Source organism: Molothrus aeneus, chromosome 10 (assembly GCF_037042795.1).
Source record: "Molothrus aeneus isolate 106 chromosome 10, BPBGC_Maene_1.0, whole genome shotgun sequence".
Lineage (NCBI taxonomy): Eukaryota > Metazoa > Chordata > Aves > Passeriformes > Icteridae > Molothrus > Molothrus aeneus.
In genome coordinates this window covers 4,919,526-4,941,969 of record NC_089655.1, presented here as the reverse complement: position 1 = coordinate 4,941,969, position 22,444 = coordinate 4,919,526, and the positions used below count along the sequence as shown (strand labels likewise).

Here is a 22,444-nt window from a genome sequence, read left to right as displayed (position 1 = left end):
GCTGTTCAGGTGGTGGAGTCCCCACTCCTGGAGGGACATAAAAGCCAGGTGGATGTGGCACTTGGGGGCATGGGAAGCCTTGGCAGTGCTGGGGGAACTCTTGGACTCTTTCATCTTAAAGGGCTTTTCTAACTTAAGTGGATTTTAGTCACCCACTCCCCACAGCAGAGTGTGGCAGTGGTGTTTTCCAGCCTTTTCCCCATCATTCATTCAGGAACATTTCTCCCTGGCTGGTTCCATTCTGCTCACAATAATGAGTCTTTAATGACAATCCTGTTGCATGCTCAAGACAAAGCTTAGAAATGAGGGAGAGGGGATCTGTTGCCCTGTCCAGGAGGGATAATCTCACTGCACGGGCGGGGAGATGCAAAGATCACCAATCTAAAAGCAATTTTGTGAGTGAAACGCACGGCTGTAAATTATCCATACAGCTTTCACCCCATAAAAATGCTTGTGGATGGTTTTCCAAGACATGCCTTTTGCTTTTCGTGGGGTTCAAGAGATATTAAGCAGCAGAAAGTTCCTTTCCAGCTGACCTAACCCTCACCCTGCCCCACAAGGAGATGCCTCCAGTAGGAAACAGGGGACAGAATGAATTGCTGTGACCCATCAGTGTCCAGCCCTGTCACCCACAGCTCAAGAAAATGCTGAAATAAGACCTATGGAAGTGGTTGAAGGTCAGACTTCCTCTTCACAGGGAAAACCCAAGGAAATGCAGCTTATTTTACTCATGCAAGCAAAACAGCTGAGCACAATCATCACAAAGCCAGAAAATGCCCAAGGATTTTTGCCACAATGGAGACAAAATTTAAATCAGCTGGTGAAAATGTGTGAGGATCCTGCAGTCCTCATCCAAGCTACGGCAAGACCTGGCCCATGCAGGTTCTTGCTTCCAGGATCCCTTCTCTCTGTCTTTGGGGCTTTAAAAGATTTCCTAGCACATAAATCAATGTGGGAATACTGCAGGTCTTACCAGAAGCATTTCAAATATTTTGGATTTTTTTTTTTTTAAAAGAAGTTTTCATTGAATTTCAGGTATACAGGGCTCCATGTGGTGGGAGCTGCTGGAGAGCAAACGGTCTGGCCAGGATTCTGAAATCATCCAGGAATGGTTGGATGGGAGGAGGACAGGTTGCCTTTCCAAAGCCTTTTTCCTGACTCTTCCCACAATTTCAAGATGAGGATCTATGAAAACACACCAGCACTGAAAGAACAGAATAGAGCCAAAGGCACAAAGCATTTTAATGAGGCAAAAACATCCTGCTAAGTCTTTTGGTTTATTGGTGTTGAGCCTGTTCCAAGCCCAAAGAAAAGGACTCTGAATCTATTAAAATAGTTGGCTTGTGGGATCTGCCATGTAAGCATGATTAAAATCCATCTATTTTTATCCATATGAGAATATATCAGCCAGAGGAATCTGTTTTTTTTTTTTCGGAAGTAAAATATATTTGTCTTCAATAAAAGCATCCAAGTGAGCTCAGTGTGCAAAAGCATTGCCCAGTTCTGGGAAGAGAGAAAGGTACCTGGATCTGCAGCTTCCCAGTCCCTTTGCTGGCTGGTGCTGGTGACATTCCAAGAATTGTAATGCCATTTGCACAGAAAATGGGAGACAAGAGTTAAATATCTGCCACCTGAAGAAATTGAGGCTTGCTGCTGCCCAGAGCAATCTAAACCCTGAGAGGAGTGGGGGAGTCCTGCTCTTTCCTGCTTCCAGTTTTGACGGATTCAGGGGCTCTACAATCTCTTCTCTAGAGGGTGTGGGATTTGCTCAGTACTTCTTTCTGCTTCTCATTTATCCCAGTGAAAATGGGGATTTTAATACTTTCTCAGAGGGAAAGTCACAAATATTTTCCACTTCCTGGGCAAATGCTCCAATTGTGCTTTTGTAAAAGAGGGATGGGATACAGTGACTCCTACAATTAATTATCTCCATTCCTGTATTGTGTGTGGGCTCTGAAAAAACGTGGTAAACCATAAACCAGCTCCAACTGCCAGAGCACAGGGAAACACTTGCATAAGTGACCTGTAAAACACAACCACATCAGTTTGTAACTGCTGCTCTGTTGGCTTCCCAAGGGAAAGGGGAAGTCCTGGAGAAGACTGAGCTCTCTGAGGATGGGTGCTGTGTTTGGAGTCATGTGCTGAACTACAATGAAAGGTCTGTTGTTTGAGCAGAGACATAATAAAACCCCTGGAGACCAATTTTGAAGGATCATTTGCACTGAAAAGCCAACAAAAGACCAAGCAGGAGTAGGTTCAGGTGCCTGCTTTCCTTCTCCCTCTGACAGATACTCAATTTTCTCTCAATTTTTCCATTGAAAATGGTTTGATTTGTAATTTTCTGTCCTGATACCAACACTCACCTGAGCATCAAGCTCTGATCAAGTGCAGAACAAACTGCAACAGCATTATAAGCCTTGTTGTGCAATACCCATAGCCCCAAATCTTGGCATCCACTGGCAAGGAAAAGGCTCCCAATGACACACAAACATCAGCCAGCAACCCCTGGGTGTCCTGGGGAGGGAAGAGGTGACACAGCCAGCCCCCAAACACAAACAATTTATTTCTTTTTAGCAATATCATGGCATGCACACTCCCCTTATAAGGCAAACACAGAAATGGCATGTGCCTTCCCAACCACATGCTGAAACCGTATTCCAAGGCTCTGCTCTCCCCCAGCCTCCCTTGCTTCATGCCACAGCAGCTCCAGCCAGCTTCATGTTCCCAGGATGTTTTTGCTCATTAAATGCTACATTTCCAGGAACTTGTACACACATTTCCCTGTGCTGCTGTGTGATTTTCCTCTCTGTGTATCCCAGCCCTCTCTGTGTATCCCGGCTGCAGCAATGGAGCAGACAGCCCTTCCTTCTCCAGGGCAGCTTTATGGACCTGTGGGCACAATTAGGAAATAAATAAAGGAAAAGTAGAAATCTGGTGCAAAGGGGAGCAGGTTGGAAGTCTGAAGGCTTTTACCTTTCCTTCAGTGCTATTCAAGAAACAGGGGGCACCGGTCTTCCCAACAGTGCTGCCTGTTTATAGTTGATGTAATAGGACAAAAAGAGTCTGTAGGAAGGTCTGTATGTTTTAAACTTTGAAATTTCAGCTCTTCCCTCCCCTGGAAGACTCCACGGGTCAGTGCTGATTTGAGTGAAGCCATCTGTCTATTTATATTACTCAATGTGTTGTCCATTCCCTCATTCTCAGTTCTCCTCCTGCTTTGGGATAAGGCATGGCAAATTCAGGGATGTGGGAGAAAACAAGCAGCAAGTCACCAGTTTGTTCCACCCTGATGAGCAAGGAGAACTGGAAATCCTGGGGCACCATGCTCTGGGAAAGACAGGAGAGGGCAACCCCTCAGGAAATGGTAGGAAGTGAAGCAGAGCAAATGAATAGGGTTTTTCCTACTCAGAAGTGTATGGACGCATGCTTGCCCATGGAAAGGGGCAAATAAATACTAAATAAAGGGGAATACTAAATAATAAAGAGGTCAATTAATACTAAATAGCTGAGGAAGCCTGCTGTTTGCACAATCTCAGCTGTGCCTAGCATTCCTAAATCTCAAGCCCCTCTTGCCCATTTCTAATGCTCACCCACGAGCAAAGCCAAAGCTCCAGAGCATTTCTGCAGAGAAGCCTTGCAGGCAGAGGTCCTTGAGCAAATGATGAGCTGAAGATTCCTGGGCGACAGAACCAAGGTGCAGTTGAGTTGGAAGCCATCCAAGCACTGAGGTCACCTGGTACTCGTAAAGGAGAGAAGCTGTTTGAAGGGGAAAATGTTGGAAGACTGATTGGAAGAGGCAGCAGGACTTCATTCCTGTGTCTGTGTGAAGGGGCCAGCTCTCCTCCCCAGGGAATGCTGCACAGTGACTTACAATCATGAAGAGGAGGTGGGAAAAGCCAGCCCCCATTGCAGCAGCGTGTGCGAGCGAGTCTGGACAGGGAGCAGCCATTCCCAAAGCCCTGTCTCCCATCTTCCAGCACCCACATAAACATCCCTGTATCATGTGTCTTCCATGAGGCCCTCAAGTATCAAATTCCTATCAGTGCCATTAATTGTCAGCTATTTGCTTTTACAGATTTGTTTTACATGCAGAAATGAATCCCAGCTCCTCTGTGCCTCTCGGGACACGGCAGTGGTAAATGCTGATACAATCAGGCTGGGAGCACATGCAGTGAAGCATCCCAGTGTCTATCCAAGCAAAACTTTTCCATGTGAGTGCTGTGAGTTCACAGCTATTGCTAGCAGCTTGCCACGGACAGACTTTGTGTATCCTCTTGCAATATAATCTTCCCCAGAATGGTTTTGAAAGACCGTGAACTCGATCCTGCCAAAAATAGTCTGTGCAGCCAAAAAAAATCAACACAAGATCTTCAGTGTTTGAGCTGGCCTGTGAATTGCATTTTTCACCTTTTTCCAATGAGATGTTTCTTGACATCCATGAAACCTTCATTTGGCTTCTAATACCCCCAATTATCCTTGCAGCCTGCATTTTAATTACAACATCAGAGCCCAGCAAGCAATTGGCTTCATAGGCAAGGGGGGCCTAGCCAGTCCTGTAGCCCCGTGAGCGGCTGTGCACAGGCTGGCAGCTGCAGCCCAAGAATGTGTTTGTTTGTGTTTGGTTTATGTGGTTTTGGTGACCTTTTGTTAAAATCAGCCAGTGGCTTCCAAGAGGCAAAGTTACATACTCACTGAAAAGAAATGCAGGGAAATAACCCCGCACGGGCCCTTCTGCTGAACGTCACATTTGTGCTGAATATCGTGTCCTTATGCCCAAGGCAGGGGTGGCTGAGGTTAAGGTTAAAGTCATGGGTGGCTGCATGAATATTGTCCCTTTGGTGCTCGTGAAGAAGGACAGGCCAGAAATAAGTTTGGGAAAAATGGGGCTCAGTGGAAAATGAAAAATGGACCCCCATGTTGGGGTTCCTGTGGGTCCTGCCACCATTACAGGCTGTTACAGCTGAGGAGTGTCACTCACAGATAAAAAGAGCTGTTTGTCTCCTGCCTGGTGCCTACACCACGTTTTCAACCTCACTGGAGTTGTCCAGCCTCCAGAGAGCAGCAGCAATTTCTGCTGTTCCTTCATACTCACTGTGATTGAAGCAGGGGCCCTCCAAGAGATAAATCCATGCCAACACTCTGTTAGTGCCTTCCCATATAAGCTGCCTGCTAATGTCACCAGAAAAGGGCATCAAAATTTTGGTTGGTCTCTGGCTGGCGAGCCTCAGTCTTGGTTTTGATCACATCAGATACCACACATTGTCTGTCTGTCTGTCCACGAGTCCCTAAGTGAGGTGCATCAGAAACCACGCCGAGTCTGGGATTTAGGCTACATCTGCAGGGCAAATAAACACAGATGCCCAGGCGCCGTGCTTCCAGGCTGAGGAAATGGCCTGTGGAGAAGCTGTGGTGTGGAGGGCTCTGCAGCCTGGGCCACATCCCCCAACTACAGGCCTGCATGTAATTTCCAGCTCCATCCCAGTTTGGTATTTTATTTTTTTTACACTTCACACTGTTTAAGTAAGTGATGGATATTGTGGGGAGGAGTGCGAGCGATTTCTCTTTCACCTCAGTGATTAGAAGAACAGAACTTCCTACACACTTTCCACTCTTATGATAATGAGCTGAAAGACTCAGTGATTGAACCCTGCTGTGGCAAATTAGCCTGCAGTGTCCTCCTGTCACAGTGTCCCACAGGAAAAAATTCCTCCTGGCAGGTCAGGAGGGAGCTCAGAATTTAAAGACATTAAGGGATTTAATGGTCATAAGTGAATATTGTGATGCTTCTGCTGAAAATCTCAAGCAAGCAGGCAGCTCCCAGTGATGGATTGGCTAAGAGCTAAGCTGTCACTGCTCTAGGGATTCCAGAGGAGCTGGAGAGCAGCCAGGTGTGACAGCAGGTAGGAAGGTGACAATGCAGGTGGCTCTTCAGCCTTGATAAATGAGGAACAAGGTGTGTTTAGGTCAGCAGCCAGCTCAGAAAAACAAAATCCCCTTCGTAAGCCAATTGGAGCAAAGGTTTTGTGTTTCAGGGGAAAGGTGGACACCTTGAAAAAGGGTTTTGCACCAAACTGACACAGAAATCCTTACTTTTGAAATACTACACAGCAGAGAATTTTGGGAAAAGGTCAGGAATGTTTGTATAGGAGATTCAAAGCCTCTCAATGGAATTTAATGTTGTTTGCATCGTTGGACTTGATTATTATTGCATTCTTTTAAAATATATCAGCTGTCAAGCAGCCCTGCTGCTGGCATTCCATACTGTAACAGAACAGGAGATGTGTTTACAGTTTGGATTTTACTTCAGGATCGTTACAGGCAGCAATGGCTTGGCTGGAGCTGAAATCGCCATCCTCTGTGGGCCAAAAGCCCTTTGTTACAGTGAAATGAAATGCTGCTTTCACTCTGAAAGGACTGTAAGACAAAAAAGCAGATTAAAACATTAAATACAACATCAGTATGTTTTATATACTTATAAACAGCGCATTTAAAAAAACCTTAATTTTTTTGTTTTAAAAAAATTACCAAAAAAGGAAATTCTCTTAAACTAAAGCACGGGTATTCCAGCAGTATTTCCAACTGGGAAAGCTTCTGAGCAGCGTGTTGGGTTTTGGGTAGTGGGGGAGCTATAGGAGTGGTTTCTTTGAGAAGCTGCCAAAAGCTTCCCCTGTGTCTGATGGAGCTGATGTCGGCCAGCTCCAAAACAGACTTCTCATTATCCTACAAATCTGGTAATAAATTCCATAAATTTCCTCAAACTTCCCTCCTGTTTTGCCCACGACAGTAATTGCTGAGTGGTCTCTTCCTGTTTTTATCTCAACTTAGGAGCATTATATTTTCTCTCCCCTGTCCAGCTGATGGAGCAGCTTTGGTGGGCACCAGGCATCCCACAGTCTGTCCCCGGGGGATTATCTTTTTTCAGGGATATTTTGGCAGAGCATTTCCATTCATGGCCACGAACCCCTGGCCCACCCTGGATGGATGGCTGGGGCAGGCTGGAAGTATTTGGGGATGGAATCAACCACAGCTAAGTGGGAGCATGGAGATGTGTAGAGTCTCAGGATGAGCATGAGGTGATTCAGTGGGTGCATCCCACTGATGGGGGATTGGGGTCAGATGCCATAAAGGACCTGGCCAAGGCTTTGGAGATGGTGGTCAACAGTGGCTGAACATAAGCCCAGGTGTGCCCATGTGGGCAAGAGGCCGATGGGTCCAGCAGGACCAGGGCAGTGACAATGACTGGGCACTGTGAGGCCCCCAAGTGCTGTGTCCCGTTCTGGCCCTCATGACAAGGACATCGAGGGGCTGGAGCGTGTCCAGAGAAGGAGATGGAGATGGGGAAGGGTCTGGAGCACCAGGAGTGGCTGAGGGAGCTGGGAAAGGGGCTCAGCCTGGAGAAAAGGAGGCTCAGGGGGGCCCTTCTGGCTCTGCACAACTCCTGACAGGAGGGGGCAGCCAGGTGGGGTCAGGCTCTGCTCCAGGGAACAGGGACAGGATAAGAAGTATTGTATTTGTGGGGTGCCCCAATGAAGGAAGGAATGATAAATCTGACTCCATGCTCTCAGAAGGCTAATTTATTATTTTATGATACTATATTAAAGAATACTATACTATACTAAGGAATACAGAAAGGACACTTACAGAATGCTAAAAAGATAATAATAAAAACTCAATATTCTCTCCAGAGTCCCAACACAGCTTGGCACTGATTGGCCAATGAGTCAAAACGACTCATACCAGAATCCAATGAAACAATCACGTGTGGGTAAACAATCTCCAAGCACATTCCAAAGGGGCAAAACAAAGGAGAAGCAAATGAGATAAGAATTGCTTCCCTTTTCTCTGAGGCTTCTCAGCTTCCCAGGAGAAAAATCCTGGGTGAAGGGATTTTTCCAGAGAATGTGAATGCCACAGAGAAGGAACGGCCTCAAGCTGTGCCAGGGCAGGTTCATATTGGGCATCATGGAAAGGGTGGCCAGGCATTGGAAGGGGCTGCCCAGGGAGGTCTGAAGTCCTCATCCCTGGAGGTGTCCAAGGAAGGCCTGGATGTGGCCCTCAGTGCCATGGGTGAAGGGTGACACGGTGGGGATCGGTCACAGCTCGGACCCGACAGTCTTCGAAGTCTTCTCCGACCTCAGTGATTTTGTCATTCCGTGACGGGCCCTACGCAGAGAGCGGGGATGCTCTGTGTCCCTCCTCCTCTTCCTCCCGCGCCGGGCGGGATGCGGGAAGAGGCGGGAAGAGCCGTGAGGGGGATCCCGCCCCTCCCGCCCGCGCTCAGGGGCCGCCCGCGGCGGCGGGAGCGGCGCGTGCGCGGGGCGGGGCCTGGCGGCGGCCGCGCCGTGCGAGGGTCCGGCGGGGCGGGGGGGTCCCGCCCGCTTCCCCCCGGCCCTGCGTCCGTCCCTCCGTCCCCGCGGAGCGATGGTGCCGCGGCGCCGGGAGCCCGGCGGGGGGCGGCGGGGCCGGCCCCGTGAGGCGGCGGGGGAGGCGGGCGCGGGGCCGCGGCGGGGCCGGCGGGTGCGGGGCCCGCGCGTGCGGGGCCCGCGCCGCCATCTCCTCCGCCTCCTGCCGCCGCCGCCGCTGCTGCTGCTGCTGGTGCTGCCCGCCGGCGTGCAGGGCCAGCCCGGCCTCGGCCCGCATGCCCCGGACTGGCCCCCCAGCGGCCCCGGGCCCAGCCTCAGCATCTACCTGAGCGAGGAGGAGGTGCGGCAGCTGATCGGTGAGTGCGCCCCGGGGCCCGGGGGCAATGCGGGGCTGAGGCGGGGGCAGTCCGGCCGCTCAGGAGGGGCTCAGGGGAGTTCTGCGGGCCGGGGTGGAAGTTTAGGGGGTTGGAAAAGGATGGAGAGCTGTGGGACTGGACTGGGAATGATGGGCGTTAGCAGCACCGGAGGTGGCTGTGGGATCCGGGGGGAATTGGGATGTCTGTGGGAATGCTGGGAGGGAAACAGATCTCGGATGCTGGGGAGGCTGTGAGTGGGGATGAAGGATCTCCAGCTCATGAGAGGATGGGGGTGTGTGAGTCTGGAGTGGGGATGGGTGAATCCAGAGATTTGTGTGGGTTCTGTGGGAGTGGCTGCGAGCAGGGATGAAGGAGCTGGGGCTCGGGAGGGTTGGGGGTCAGGCACTGGGGTGGGGATGGTGGGTGTCAGCAGGACCAGGGCTTTGCTGGGGGGTCCAGGAGACGGGGAATGTCTGTGGGATGCAGATTTGGGGGTGCAGAGGAGGATGGAAAGGGTTGTGAGTGTGGACGAAAGACCTGGAGCTTAGGAGAGGATGGGGACCTATGGGACTGGGATGGGGATGGGTGGTCCCAGGGATCTGTTGGTTTTGTAGGACTGGGGTCGTGGTGAGAATAGATGAGTCAAAGGGGTCTCTGTGCTGCTTTGTGTGTGTGTGTGGTTAGGGGAAGAAAAGGCTTCACCCTTATGGTGAGGGGCTCCCCAGACTGGAGCAACCGGGGATGGTGTCCTGTGGGAGCAGGGTAAGCCCTGGGAGAGGTGAGCTCAGGCCCATGATTTAATTAGCCCGGCAAGTGACATGCAGAGGGCAGAGAGGAGACCTGGCAATAATTGGGTGTGTGTGTGTGAAAGGAATCTTAATTTCTAGGCAGGCTGACAATTGCTGCGCAAGGACTTGGAGGCAGTTCCTGAAGTCCCCCATCTGGCCCGCTGTGGAAGGCTTTCACAGGAGTTCTGTGCTTGGAGAGTCTGACTTAAACAAAGATTTGTTTTCTGTAGGCTTTGCCTTCCATAGGCTCTTGTTTAGAGTTGGTGGCTGGAGTCTCAAAACAAATCTGTGGGTGTCCCCAGTGATTTGTTTTTCCCAAGTGCCCTGTATCTCTGCAAGCTGGAAAACTGGCAGTGCAAGACTTTATTTGTGTCAAATGGACAAAATAAAAATATCTGCAGTTAATTTGCACTCCGTGAGCACACAGCTGACCCAAGTCAGGGGATCTGGGTGCTGAAGAACACTGTAAACATTCTTCCCTCATGGTTTGCCCTGGTGATCAGTGTCCTGCTGTTGTCATTTGTACGTGGCACATGCTTGCTGCCAGATGCTCTGGTACAGATAGAGGGTGAAAATGTCTGGCTTGCTGCTGAGCTGGGATTCTAAATAAGTAGTTAATCTTGGGAGTACTGAATGGTAAGGTTTGAGCTCTCCCCTGTCTAGTGCCTGAAATCTCTGTTAGTTGGATTTGTTCAAGCTTCTATGGCCCACTGGCATAATTATTCATCATGGAGTAGCAACTGAGGAGGCAAGATGTGCTGTTACTATTTTTTAAACTAAATTTCTTCCTCTAGCTTCCATTATGGGTGTCTATTACTACATGGCTGAAATCACTTACTACTCTGTGACTGGTTTATATCATTTTAGTATCTGACATGAATGATCTATTCTGCCTCTGTGACCCCAGAGATAAATTGGAATCTAATGTGGAGGTAAACTGGGACTTCCTTCAGTTAGTGGGGTTCAAATCACTGGAAATGTGTTGCAAACTAAACTTCCACAATCTAAATTGTGTTGTTGGCATGAGCAGATTTTATTTTAGGGTATCTCTACATGTGCCCTCGGCTGTAGGTGAGGTGTAGCTTAAGGAGGCATTTAGACACAGGCCAATTTATCAATAACTTTGTGTATTCTTTTGGCAGAAAAAAAATCCAGAGGGACAAACAGTTTTGTTCCAGGTGTTCACGATTCTGGAAACAAAGCCAGCTTTTCATATGTTCCATTTTTTAGTATCTGATTGGGATTTACAGGTTTACATATAATCAAGTTCATGCTTTAAGGTCTCGTACTGATGTGTGAACTTGCAAAGGGCAGTGAGGGGGTTCAGCTTCTGGAACTTCCCTGAGAAAAGCTGTGGTTCAGCAGATGCTGGGATAGTCATGGGGGATAGGAAAATGAGCTTGCTTGTGAAGTGAAGTGTTAAGTTCACTGAAGCTGCTAATAGAAACTGGATTCTTTCACCTTTTGTCTCTAAACAATCTCGTGTCTGCTACTGTCTTGCTGTGGCTGAACAGAAACACTCAGATTTCCTTCTCATAAACCCAAATGTTACATGGAATTACTACAGTTACTACAGCCCGTGCTGTTTTCATGCTTCTAAATATCACCCCTGTGCATCTTTAGGTGACAAGCTTGATTAGGAATAAATGTAAGCCCACGTGTGGCTGCTGAATCAGTCACAGACAGCAGTGCAGAGCTGGAGCATCCCAGGGTCTGGTGGGAAATCTGTGGGGCCATATCCCCATGTGGTCTCTCCATCAGCCAGGCTGACACGGTTCAGTGGAGTGTCTGGTGCTGCTGCTTTCCCCAGACCCAGAGTTCAGTGTCTTGCAGAACCATGGGTTGTGTTTTAATCAGGCTGTGGCTCTTGGAAGTGAAATAGGAACTTGTTGCAGATTATTTGTGGCTGCTGTTCTTTGTGGCACAGAGGAAGGACAGAAACAGTGATTTACAGTGAAAACTGCCTGCTCCTTTCCTGTGTGCTCACGCCAGATTTCCACCGTCGGGCTGTGGAATTCTGACCATGTGTCTGCCTTAGGAGGAATTGTTTTGTAGTCTTCAGGACTTTATGTAGAAGAAAACCAGAGGAAACTGGCTCGTCTTGTTGTGTGAGGTGGATTTTTATTTCGAAACACTGTGGAGTTCTCAGGGTCTGAAAGCAGGACTTGCTGTAAGGCAGGCATATGGTGTCTCTGTCAGAAATATCCCTTGCCATTCCCATGGAAAATATTCCCAGCCATCCAGACTACAAGCCTTTGGGAAAAATAATCTGTGGTTTTCACATAGTTGAATGTGTCAGATTCCACTTACACCAGGCAGGATTCAGCACTAAAGGGAATGGAGTAGGAAGGAGTTAGCTGAGGGGACTTGGTTGAGGTGACTCCAGCGATGGCAGCAGGACCCTGAGGTGTCAGGGTGAGAGCAGTGGGGAGGTACAGAGTGAGGGGGAGTTGGGGAGGAGGAAGGGAATTGCTGCTTTTTGGGGAGAGACATCCAGAGCACCACAACCATATTAGGGGTGTCTGTGAACTCTCTTAGCACCGTCATCCGTAGCTTTTTAGAGCTGGTTCATCTGGAGACCCTTTTTTGGGCCTATGCTTAGACCTGAAGAAAGTTTTGTTAGTCTTAGATAGTGACTGTACAGGTGTGAGAGCACCACCTGATCCTGTCCCTTTTTCCAGTGACCACCCTGTGGTGCTGACCATGCAGGTGGTGTGGAGTTAGTGATGAGTTTCTCAGTAGGAGGTCTCTGCTTGATTTAGTGACTTTCATTGCAGTTTTCCCATGAAGTCAGAGTGTGGTGTTTGCCCCATGTTGAAATGCTCCGTTGTTCTGCTTTCACAGGATCCTGGGATGTGAAGGCTGGTACATCCCTGTTTTGCAGGTACAAATCTAAGGTTTAGAGAATAAGGTAGAAAATACTCCTTATTATTAGATAGATGGCTTACTTTACTAATTAAGGATTGGATCTAATCTGTTTCAGAACACGATGTTATTTGGCACTTTGTGCATTCCTGGTGTATCTTTTAGACCTTGATTGTGAGTTCCCAGCAGTTCAGCCTCACAGGTTCTACCCTCTGATTCTGAGGACCAGAATCAATAGCTGCCTGTGAAAACTTGGCTTAAGCAGTTTTCCTGGCATTGCATGCTGTTCTTTTGCAGCATTCATGGCAGCAGGAAGGTGCTTAAGCAGTGAGGACAGCCCTTTCTGTCCCTGCAGGGTTTTTTTTGGAGACTACGTGCCTTTCAGCTGTGAAATTGGTCTTGTGGATAGCCCTCCTGTCACATGGCTCTGGATCTTTTTAGGAGTCTGGTCTGGATGTTAACTGAGACTTTAGTCCCATGGGGGGAAAATACCACCACATTATTGTGTAACTAAGGGCTATCAGAATGCATGTATACAGGGGGCTAAATTAGAATTGCAGGGGAATTTTAAAGTCAGAAGTCCTACAATGTTTACATTGAGTTTCCAAATTTAGTGTTCTCTGGCCTAGTTTCTTCTGAGCAATCACTGAATGCTGTCTGTTGTTAGTTTTATATTTGCACTCACTCAATTACAGAGTTAAATTAATTTCACTTATGTGACTTGTACTTATGTGTTCTAGAATTTCATTAAAAGCCATTGTGCAGTTTACTAAAACGAGTTGTCTGGCTGCAAGATGCACCATCGATGCAAAATCTATTACAGCAGAGGGTTGTTTGTTTGGTTTGTAAATTGAGGTGGTGACTCACAGGGTGGTTGAGGTTGGCAGGGACCTCTGGAGGTCATCTGGTCCCACCCCTTGCCCAAACGGGGCCACCCAGAGCTGCTTGTCCAGCACCACATGCAGGAGCTTTTGAATGTCTCAGAGGATGGAGACTTCCCAACCTCTGTGGGCAGCCTGTGCCAGTGCTCAGTCACCCTCTCTGTATGAGTTTTTCTTGCTGCTCAGGCAGACCCTCCTGTGTTTCACTTTGTGCCTGGTTTTTGGATCTTCTCACTGGGCACTGGTGGGAAGAACCTGCTTCCATCCTTTCTGCACACACCTTTGTATATTTATATACATTGATGAGATCCCCCCAAGCCAGCTCTTCTCTGGGTTGAATAGCTCCAGCTTTCTCAGTGTCTTCTCATGGTAGAGGTGTTCCTTTAATTCCCTTTGTGGTCCTTCACTAAACCCTCTCTTGTTGCTCTGTGGCTCTTCTCTTGGGAAGCCCAGTGCTCCAGGTGTGCTCTCACCAGGGCTGAGCAGAGTCCTGGGAAATTAGAGGCCAGATTCAGTGTTGTATGTTAGAAATGGAGTCTAAGCATCATCCTGTTGCAGCAGATGATAATTGTCTTCATTTTATACTGTGAAACATCTTTGTTATGTCACTGTTTTGGGGAGTTGGCCGCAGACAGGAGTTCCCATCAAAAGTGCTTTATGGTACTTGCACAGCATCTATAGTGGCTGGAAATCCTCTTGTTCCTTTGTTGCCTGATTGTTATGAAAGGGAGCTGAAAGTGTGTATTCTTTGTGATTCTTGAAAAGCTTCAGGGCCTTGTTAAAATCCCTCTCAGCCTGCCTTGGACAGAATCACAGCCTGAAGCACCACCAGCCAGCCAGTGCTGTGCTCTCAGTGAGGGCTGTTAGCAGCACCCAAGATCATTTTCCATGGGAGTTGGGGAACTCACAGGTACTGGAAAAAATGCAGCAAAGAGCCTCTAAGGTTGCAGGAGGATGAAGGAGATGTCCCCCAAGGAGCAGATGTTTGAGTACCCCAAGGTATAGAAGCAGGTGTGTGTGTGGTACAAGAGTTACAGTTCAGGCTCAGGTTCTCTTGTATATGTGTTCTGAAATCTTCATTTCACAGCTTTTAAGTGCTTGGCTTTGAAGAACAGAAGCTTTTTGCAGGCTGTACTTTTTCAGTGTTCCACATGCCTGTCTTTGCAGGAGTACAAAATCCCACTTCATGGCACCAGTAGAAAGGGAAGATTTACATAGGTGCACACCTGGATGGAAAGTGTACTTCTAATCCTGGCAGACACCACACACTGAAACAAAACTGAACTGCTGAAAATGCTCTGATATATCCAGTGAAGTGCAGGTGCTGTTTTTAGGATAATAATTCTGTTACCTTGCTCTGTAAAGTCCTTTAGCTCACTGACAGACTGTGATGGGTGTGCAGTACGGTGGGTTTGGGATTGTGGGTGAGTTGTACCCAGCCTGCTCTGGAGCTGTGGGGCTGGGGACAGGCAGATCTTTGGGGCTGTGCAGCAGCAGCAGGTTGAGACAAGTTCCCTACAGCAGCATGTGTTCATTCTAGAGCCTCCCATTGTGCCTGGGTGTCTGTCTGTCTGATTTACCTGTGTTCCTTCTGGAGCCTCCCATTGTGCCTGTCTGATTTACCTGTGTTCATTCTGGAGCCTCCTATTGTGCCTGGGTGTCTGTCTGTCTGATTTACCTGTGTTCCTTCTGGAGCCTCCCACTGTGCCTGGGTGTCTGTCTGTCTGTTTTGACCCAGTGACATGGTTCATGTCCATATTGGGGCTTCTGAGAATGAGCTGCAGTTGGGGCTCCTCTGTCCCCTTCCATTCTGTTACCTCCCCTTTAGCTTGCACACTTCTAACAACAGTGCCATTTCTTTGGGGATGTGTGAAATTGTATAATCCACTGCAATATTGGTAAAGCTTGCAAACCTGCAGAAGAACAAGCTTCTAGAAGCTTGAAATAGCCAGTGGAAGGCCTTCCTCCTAGAGGAGGCAGCCTCTGGCCTGGATTAGGATTGCTTTGAACCATATTCTGTGATGCCACTAAGGCAGAAGTCTGAAATAAATTTCAGGCCTTGTGTGTGTTGATCTGCTCAGCATTGCTGAGGTGGGTGGTTGATTTCTGAATCCTGTTTTACCACATCAGCTGATGTGTTGGGATTTACAGTGCTGAGGGCTCTGTCTGAATCCTGCCTGGAGAAGGCTCTTTCCTTCTGGAAATCTGTGTTCAGGGGGGACTGCAGGGGTGGAGTGCAGCTGGGCTGCCTGGTGCAGCTCTGTCTGTGCTCAGGCCTGGGAGGAAACAGCCATTTCAGCTCCCCAGAGGCCAAGGTCTGTCTAGTGATAAATGTTTGTGGCTCTTGTAACATTTGTGTGTCAGGGACTTGGAAGAAACCTGACCTCTGAAGGCTGTCCTGGTGGTGATGAGGGGAAAAATTCCCGAAGCTGCATTCCTCACTGCAGTGAGGAGGACTTTACACCTGCATTCTGTTTGGCAGCATCCTATTTATCACTGCTGATTGTTTGGTCTCTTTCTCCCTCCAGTGCACAGACAGAATGGAAACGAAAGAGAGGAAATGGAGGCACAGCTCCCTGCATGCATGAGAAAAGCCAGCAAGAAAGGCTCAGGATACTGAGAGGAAGGCAGGGACCGAAACTGCTCCTAAACACCACCCGCGAAGAGGGAAATAAAGGAGATAGGGATCATGTTCACAGGCACAGAAAATCCCAGGGTGGTGTTTTCCTGAGAGTGGGAGCTGTGGAGGCAGCTGTACTGTACACCCTGGCTATTTTAAAGCTTGAAGCCTTGTGTTTTTCTCCTCCCCTTCTGCTATTCACAGTTGTGTTTGGATACTGGAAAAGCTGAATTAATGAGACAAATTCCAAATGTGTTGATTCACGGTTGTGCTGAGCTTTAGTGAAATGACTTGATGACTAATTCCTACCTGAAACTCTCCAGACTGGAATATCGTGGAGGCTCCTACTTTCCTTGCAGTGGAGTCAGATTTACTCCTCTGTACTTTAGTGTGCAGGATTGAATCCTACTCGAGGTCTCAGCCATGAGAGCAGGGAGTACAGGCTGAAGTGCATTTAATGAGTTGTGCCTGTTGAATTGAGCTCTTTTCCCTTTTTCCCCCAGAATGGCAGCAGCACCAGCAGCTCCCATGTCGGGATGAATGCTAACACTCTCTGCAAATGCCTTGTGATGGCACAAAGGGCTCGATGGCAGAGGCTTCAAAGGCATTATTCCTCTTCCATCGCTGCCTTTGTCCTTCTTTCAAGCGGATAACTCACATATTTGCACTGACTGCTCCAGAGAGCTGGGAGCAGAAGCAACAGCATGAAACTAATGTGATGCTTTAGAATTTCCCTGCCACTTACTGGGTGTTGAATAGCTGTAATTAAATTAACCAGAATATTGATTTCAGCACGCTGCTTGGGAAAGAGCAGAGCACAAGCATGGGAGCTGCAGCTTGGAAAGCTAGAGCAGGCTGATAAACTAATGATGGTTATCCTCTCCAATCTGGTTGGGCCTTTATGAAATAAGTTGATGGCCTTGCAGAGTAATTCCTAATAAAAGAAAAAAATACTAAGCTCTGTAGGTTTAGAGATGGCCACAAGAGTGAACAGACCTGGCTTGGTTTGTTCAGAGCTTGGTTTTGTGTTAAACAATCTGTATCACTCTGATCAAAGTGTTCAGAGCATCTCAAAAAGATGTGGACAGTCCATCATCCCTTCAGCAATCCCTTTGGGCACAGAACCAGCAGTACAGACTTCAAAGCTGAGGGATCTGAAGTGGTTTTTTTGGTGTTTTAAAAACTTTTATTCCATTTTCAGTCTCATATAAAATATAAAACAATACAAATGTTACAATTCACACCATTACAATCAAAACCCAACTATTTCTTAATTACAATACACTATAAACATTTCTTAACCTATCAACTTTTACCACACTATCCTACAAATAATTTAAAATCAATCATCTAAAATTACCTCTCCTAAATACTACTAAAATATCTTTCTTTAAAATATCTAATCTTTTTTACAAAACCACCTTTTGAAACTTATTTCTAATTCTGTTTCTCTCTCAACAATATTTATCCTATTCCATAACATTTCTAAATCAACATTTCTTCATCTCAAAATTTACATACAAATACACACTATATGAACCTTCAATCAAATTTAAAATATTTTATATAAATCCATTTCCCACATGATGCACTGAGGGAGGGGGTGTGTCTATTCTTCGTAATTAATATTAAATTTATTTGTGCTCTGTCAGGTACTCATTACTTGAATAGCCTTGGCACTGGCCCAGACACTGTTCTGGAGGTGACTTAGGGTCTTGTCTACAGGGATAACTAAATCAACATGTGGGTGCATGGCTGTAACTAAATGAAATAAAAATACAATGGCACAATTTCTCTGGGTAGGTGACACTGAAACACCACAAACACATGTTAATCACGAGCCCAAATGGCACCTGGCATACCTGTGAGCTGGTGTTTTAGCTGGGAAGGTGACAGCAGCTCCCTTCCAAAGCTTTGGGGAACTACTGAGCATTTGATCAGAGATTTTATTTTGAGAGCAATGCTCTTGGCAGCTGCAGTTCATGAGAAGGGAACCTTTTTTCTATTTTCAGTGTTTGCTTTCATTCTAATTCAAAAGGAGCATCAAACTTCGTATTGCAGTAATTATGAGATTTGCCATAGCTGCTAAGTTAATTTTTTATTTCATAAGTACACTTAAGAATAAAGTTCTTTTATATTGTTCCACAGTCAGATTTATTTTTTGTATTACTGAGTTTCCTTTCAGTTGCTTCCAACCCTGTACCTGTGCCATTCCTCTTCTCACTTGTCCCATTTCTCCTTGCCCTGTGTGTAAATCCTTGCCACTAATTTTCCTCTGCCTCCAAGTATCCATTTCGTTCATCTCTGCTGCATTTTTTCTTTGGAATTGGTGCTTCAGGTAACTCATGTGCACCATCCTGCCTACTAACAGCAACCTGGCTGCTGTTCTGGTGAGTTTTCTAGGTTTTCTTTTTTTTTCTTGCAGTGGCCAAATTTCATTTAGAAAGGTGTTGTCAGGAGCAGAGTTCACTTGTGGTTTGTTCTGAGGTGAGATAAACAGTTTTGGTTTAGGTTTTTCCCCATCTCCCCATTAAGAAGGGTCATTTAACTATTTCTACAGACATTTTTATATCCTACCTAGCAGAAAAGTGGAGATTTTTTTTTTTCTGTAGGTGAAGGAGAGAAGAACAAGCAGGTGGTTGAAATGTAGTTGTTGCTGTTCAGAGACAAATAAATGGTAAGCAGGTGGGTCATAGGAACAATAAATATCTTCTATTTAGTATGGGTGGAGTTAAATATTGATTACTTCAGCAGGTGGCATCTCCTAGGGGAGCTTCTTCCTGTGGAAGTGAAGTCCTCCCTCTGACTTTGCAAAAGGCCTTTCAGTGGAAAAAATCCCATTTGCCCCGGGTGTTGAATTTGCACATTGTATTTAACAGTATCAATGAGGTGAATTGGGGGTGAACTGCCTGTGAAGATTTCACAAGGACTTAATGAGAGCTCTCAGCGAAGAGTTTTTCTCCCATTTGCTGGATGTTGGGGAGCTTCCTGCTAAGATTTCCTGCCGGGGAGTCTTGGTTGGTTTTCAAGGATGCATTAATTGCCTTGAAGTTATGTTGGGTATTTCCTCAAATTGAATGCCTTGCACGTTGTATTCCCCCTCCAGCTCATGAGAAGTTAACTCTGCCCAGGTAACCAATAACCACAGCCCATGTTCCCTCTGCTGCTGCTCCTTGGAGTTGGGTGAGCTTGCAGAGGTGTGAGTATTGCTGGGTTTGTGCTGCTGCTTTATCTCTTGGCTTGACACTGATCACCATCCTTGGACAGTCCCTGGTGCCTGTGTTAGGAGACTGAAAAGCTGCTTCTTCATCATCTCCATGCTGCTGAAGCTTTAACTTGTTTTTGCCCTGTTTTATTTTTCATCAGTCATCTTTTCCACAGACTCCCAACGTGTAAGGTGTTTAAAAAACAAGTATTTCAGCCCAAAATCCTGCCCAGCAGCTCTAACTGACAGACTGTAGCTTTGTGGAAAGCTTAAGTAAAAATGCAGGTGGAAGGCTGTGGTCAGTTACTTGTTTTATTAAAACAAAATTCACTTTATTATTGTATACACTGGATATGCACAAATATGATGTAAGTAGTTTTTTGTGTGTCAGTATTTTCAGAGGTTTAGTATTGCATTCCCAGTAGTTTGCTATTTTCTAAACTAAATCGATCCATGTGGATCAGTTTGCATTTTTTTCCTTGTATCTTTGAACTCCCAGCTGTAGTTTCAGCCCTGGGCAAAGCTGATTGTTGAATTAATTAAGCACATTCAAACTAATAAGGCTTGTTCTGGGAACGTGTTCTTTCTGCCCTGTAAAAAGAAAAGAAGCTTCAGTAGTCAAGAGCTGATTTTTAATTCTGCAGTCACATTTCCTTCTGTTTGGGCTGTATTTTCCAGTGGACATTTGCAGAACATGCTGCAAAACCAGCAAAGTTTAGCATTTAAAGTCAGTGTTTCAGACTTAGGGCGGTGCACTTGAAATGAAAGGAAAATTGAGGTAAAAAGAAGCTGTCTTTTTCAGCAAGCTAAGTTATCCAGTGCTGGGAGAATCCAGTGTGTTTGTGGGGTGAGATAAGCAGGCTTGGGAGGGAGTGGTGTTGGAGGGGTGTTGAACCTTGGGGTCTGTCCTCTCTCACATGAGTGTTCATCCTGGCGTGGAAACTTCTGCTGTGGCCAGAGGACTGACCCACATGAGCAGCTCAGGAGCAGAGGCCTCATTCTCTGGAGTGCATAATAGAACAAATAAAATATTTATATAGAGATCATAACTCACTGAACTGTGTAAATCTTGCCTTTAATTGGTTTCAGTGGCTGTGAGTCAGGATCAGGAGTGGCTCTGCTCTGGGTGGGCTATGGTGGTTTGATGTCACACTGCAGAGATTTCTCAGCTGCTGATGAAGAAACTCTTTTAAATTACAGACTAGAGCATTAAGAAAACAACCCCCAACTTCAGTCATTTCTCTGCTGGGGAGCCACTGGACAGATAATTGTGAGCTATTGTTACCAGACTGCTGTTAATGAAATGCTGCTTCTTGCAAAGCAGCAAATATAATGGGAAACTCTTGCATTGCACACTCATTTTGTATCTCCCCATTTAAGAGAAATCTGCCAGAATTATGTTACGGAGATTTCAAGTGATTTAGTAACAAAGTGGAAACTCAGGTAAGAGACTTTTAAACACTGCTGTCATCTTTAAGAAGAATATGTTAATACTGGTGCATGTTGCAGGATATATTTTCTTCATAAAAATAAAACCCACTTTTCCCATGATGGCAGAGGCAAGTTTCTTTTGTATATTGTGCTTAAAATGAAAAAAAAAAAAAGAATTGAAGCTAGACTGTATTTGCAGAAGGACATTTGAAAAGAAGTATTTTGTTAGGCTGCTAGGCTGACATGATTCAATTTTGTCACGAGCACAAGGGCTGCCCAGCATCCTTGGCATCTAGGAATGAAAGTTGGCCTCCCCCCTTCCTTTCTGAGCTTCTTCAGATGCTTTGTTATGTTAAACAGTGCAAAGAATGACAGACTTTCTCTGTGCTGCTGCTTAAATTTACCTTTTTGTTTGCCTTCAACTTTAATTTATTCTTTCAAGTCTGTGCCCAAGGTACAAAGATGGGGAAGTTAATAATGAGATTTAGAGGTTGCCTGGGTAAAAGGTTGGTGGTTTTGCCTCGAAATCCAGCAGAGCATTGCTCTGAACTGATTTCATGTGTGTTGGTGTAGGTTAGTCAAGTCCAAGTAAGGAGAAACCAGATCCTTCTGTGCTGTGCCTTGTCTGCATATGGACTTGTTTAGGGAGCTTTGCCAAAGCAAAGCTGCAGCCCAGCTTTTCAAACTGGTCAGAATTGATCACCAATATTCTGCTTAAACCAACAGAAGCTGCTTTTCCTCATCTGTGTTTTGTGATTTTTCTTTGTAGGGGTCTCTTCCCCTTTCTTTATGTTTTGCCACTTTGCCTAGAAAATTATTGAGGACCTGCCAATTTCCTGTAGCTGTTTGTGTTGCATCTGTGTTTTCCTCCTAGAGCCACCTGTTTTCTCCTTTTATTATTCCTTTTAGGATATAAAACATTAAATCCATCTTGGATTTACCCTACATAGTGCAAAGGAAGAATTGAGCACCTTCAGAGGAATCCAGCATCTTGCAGAATGACATTTTCTCATTTCTCATTTCCCTCCCCTCACCCACCAGTAAGGAGGCTTAGGTTTAGTAGTTTACTGAGCATTCTTGAAATCTGAAACAACTGAGAAACTAGAACTTGTTTCTCTTTTCCTCTGCAGCCTGCTACCTCAGCTGCTGCATGTTATGCTGCTGCTGAGTTTGGAAGAGATTTACACTAAAAAACTGAAACATTGGGGTTGCTGCTTTAGGCTGTGTATTGGCAGTGACCTGCTTCATTTGATACCATTTTTCTAAGCTACCCAAGTCCAAAGCATGCTTTGGAAAAACCTTACAGCATCTGATGAAGTCACAGGACTGTTTTAGTGTAAGCTCCATCTAAGTGCTGCTGCAGTTTCACCCTCAGTGTGGGATGCTCCTGGGCATCCTCACTAATCCAGGGAGTTCAACTCACTGAGGAGTGTTCCCCCACTTGTTTTCTCTCCCTGCATAGTACCAGCTTGACTCCTTGCACTTGGCTTGCTGAAGGCTTAAATAAGGAATGTTGCCAGGCTTGTGTAAGTTTGCAAGTCTGAAGGAAAAGGGGGAAATGCAGAATTAAAGCAGTTCTGAGTTCAGCTGTCCCGGTGAGACTCAGATCCCACACCACAGCTCTGGCTCTCACTGGTGTTCTCTGCAGTGCCCTGTGTGATTCCCGACCTGGCTGTACCTTCCCAGTGCCTTCCCCAAGGGCTGGTGCAGCTCCCAGGATCAGCCCTGGGCTCCCCTGTGGCTGCAGAACACACTTGCCTGCCTGGCTGCCTGCCTGCAGCACAGGCTGGGGCTTTTTCTCACTGGCAGGTTCAGCTGCAAAGTTCTGTGTGTTTTGCTGGCCTGATTGAGATAAATTATACAGACAGAGTGCTTGGGGAATTCAGGATTGAGGCGGGGAGGTAGTGAGGGGATGAAAAATTAGAAATGGAAGGA

General features: G+C 46.5%; 1 protein-coding gene across 2 annotated transcripts in view; it reads left to right on the top strand.

Moving 5' to 3' along the window:
* Positions 1 to 8,421: 8,421 nt before the first annotated feature.
* The window catches only part of RYK (receptor like tyrosine kinase), a 53,806-nt gene continuing 39,783 nt past the window's right edge, over positions 8,422 to 22,444 (top strand). For both annotated transcript variants that reach the window (XM_066556419.1, XM_066556418.1), the window contains exon 1: positions 8,422 to 8,719. In XM_066556419.1, the coding sequence (XP_066412516.1) occupies positions 8,422 to 8,719 (298 nt within the window). The remainder of the gene's footprint in view (positions 8,720 to 22,444) is intronic.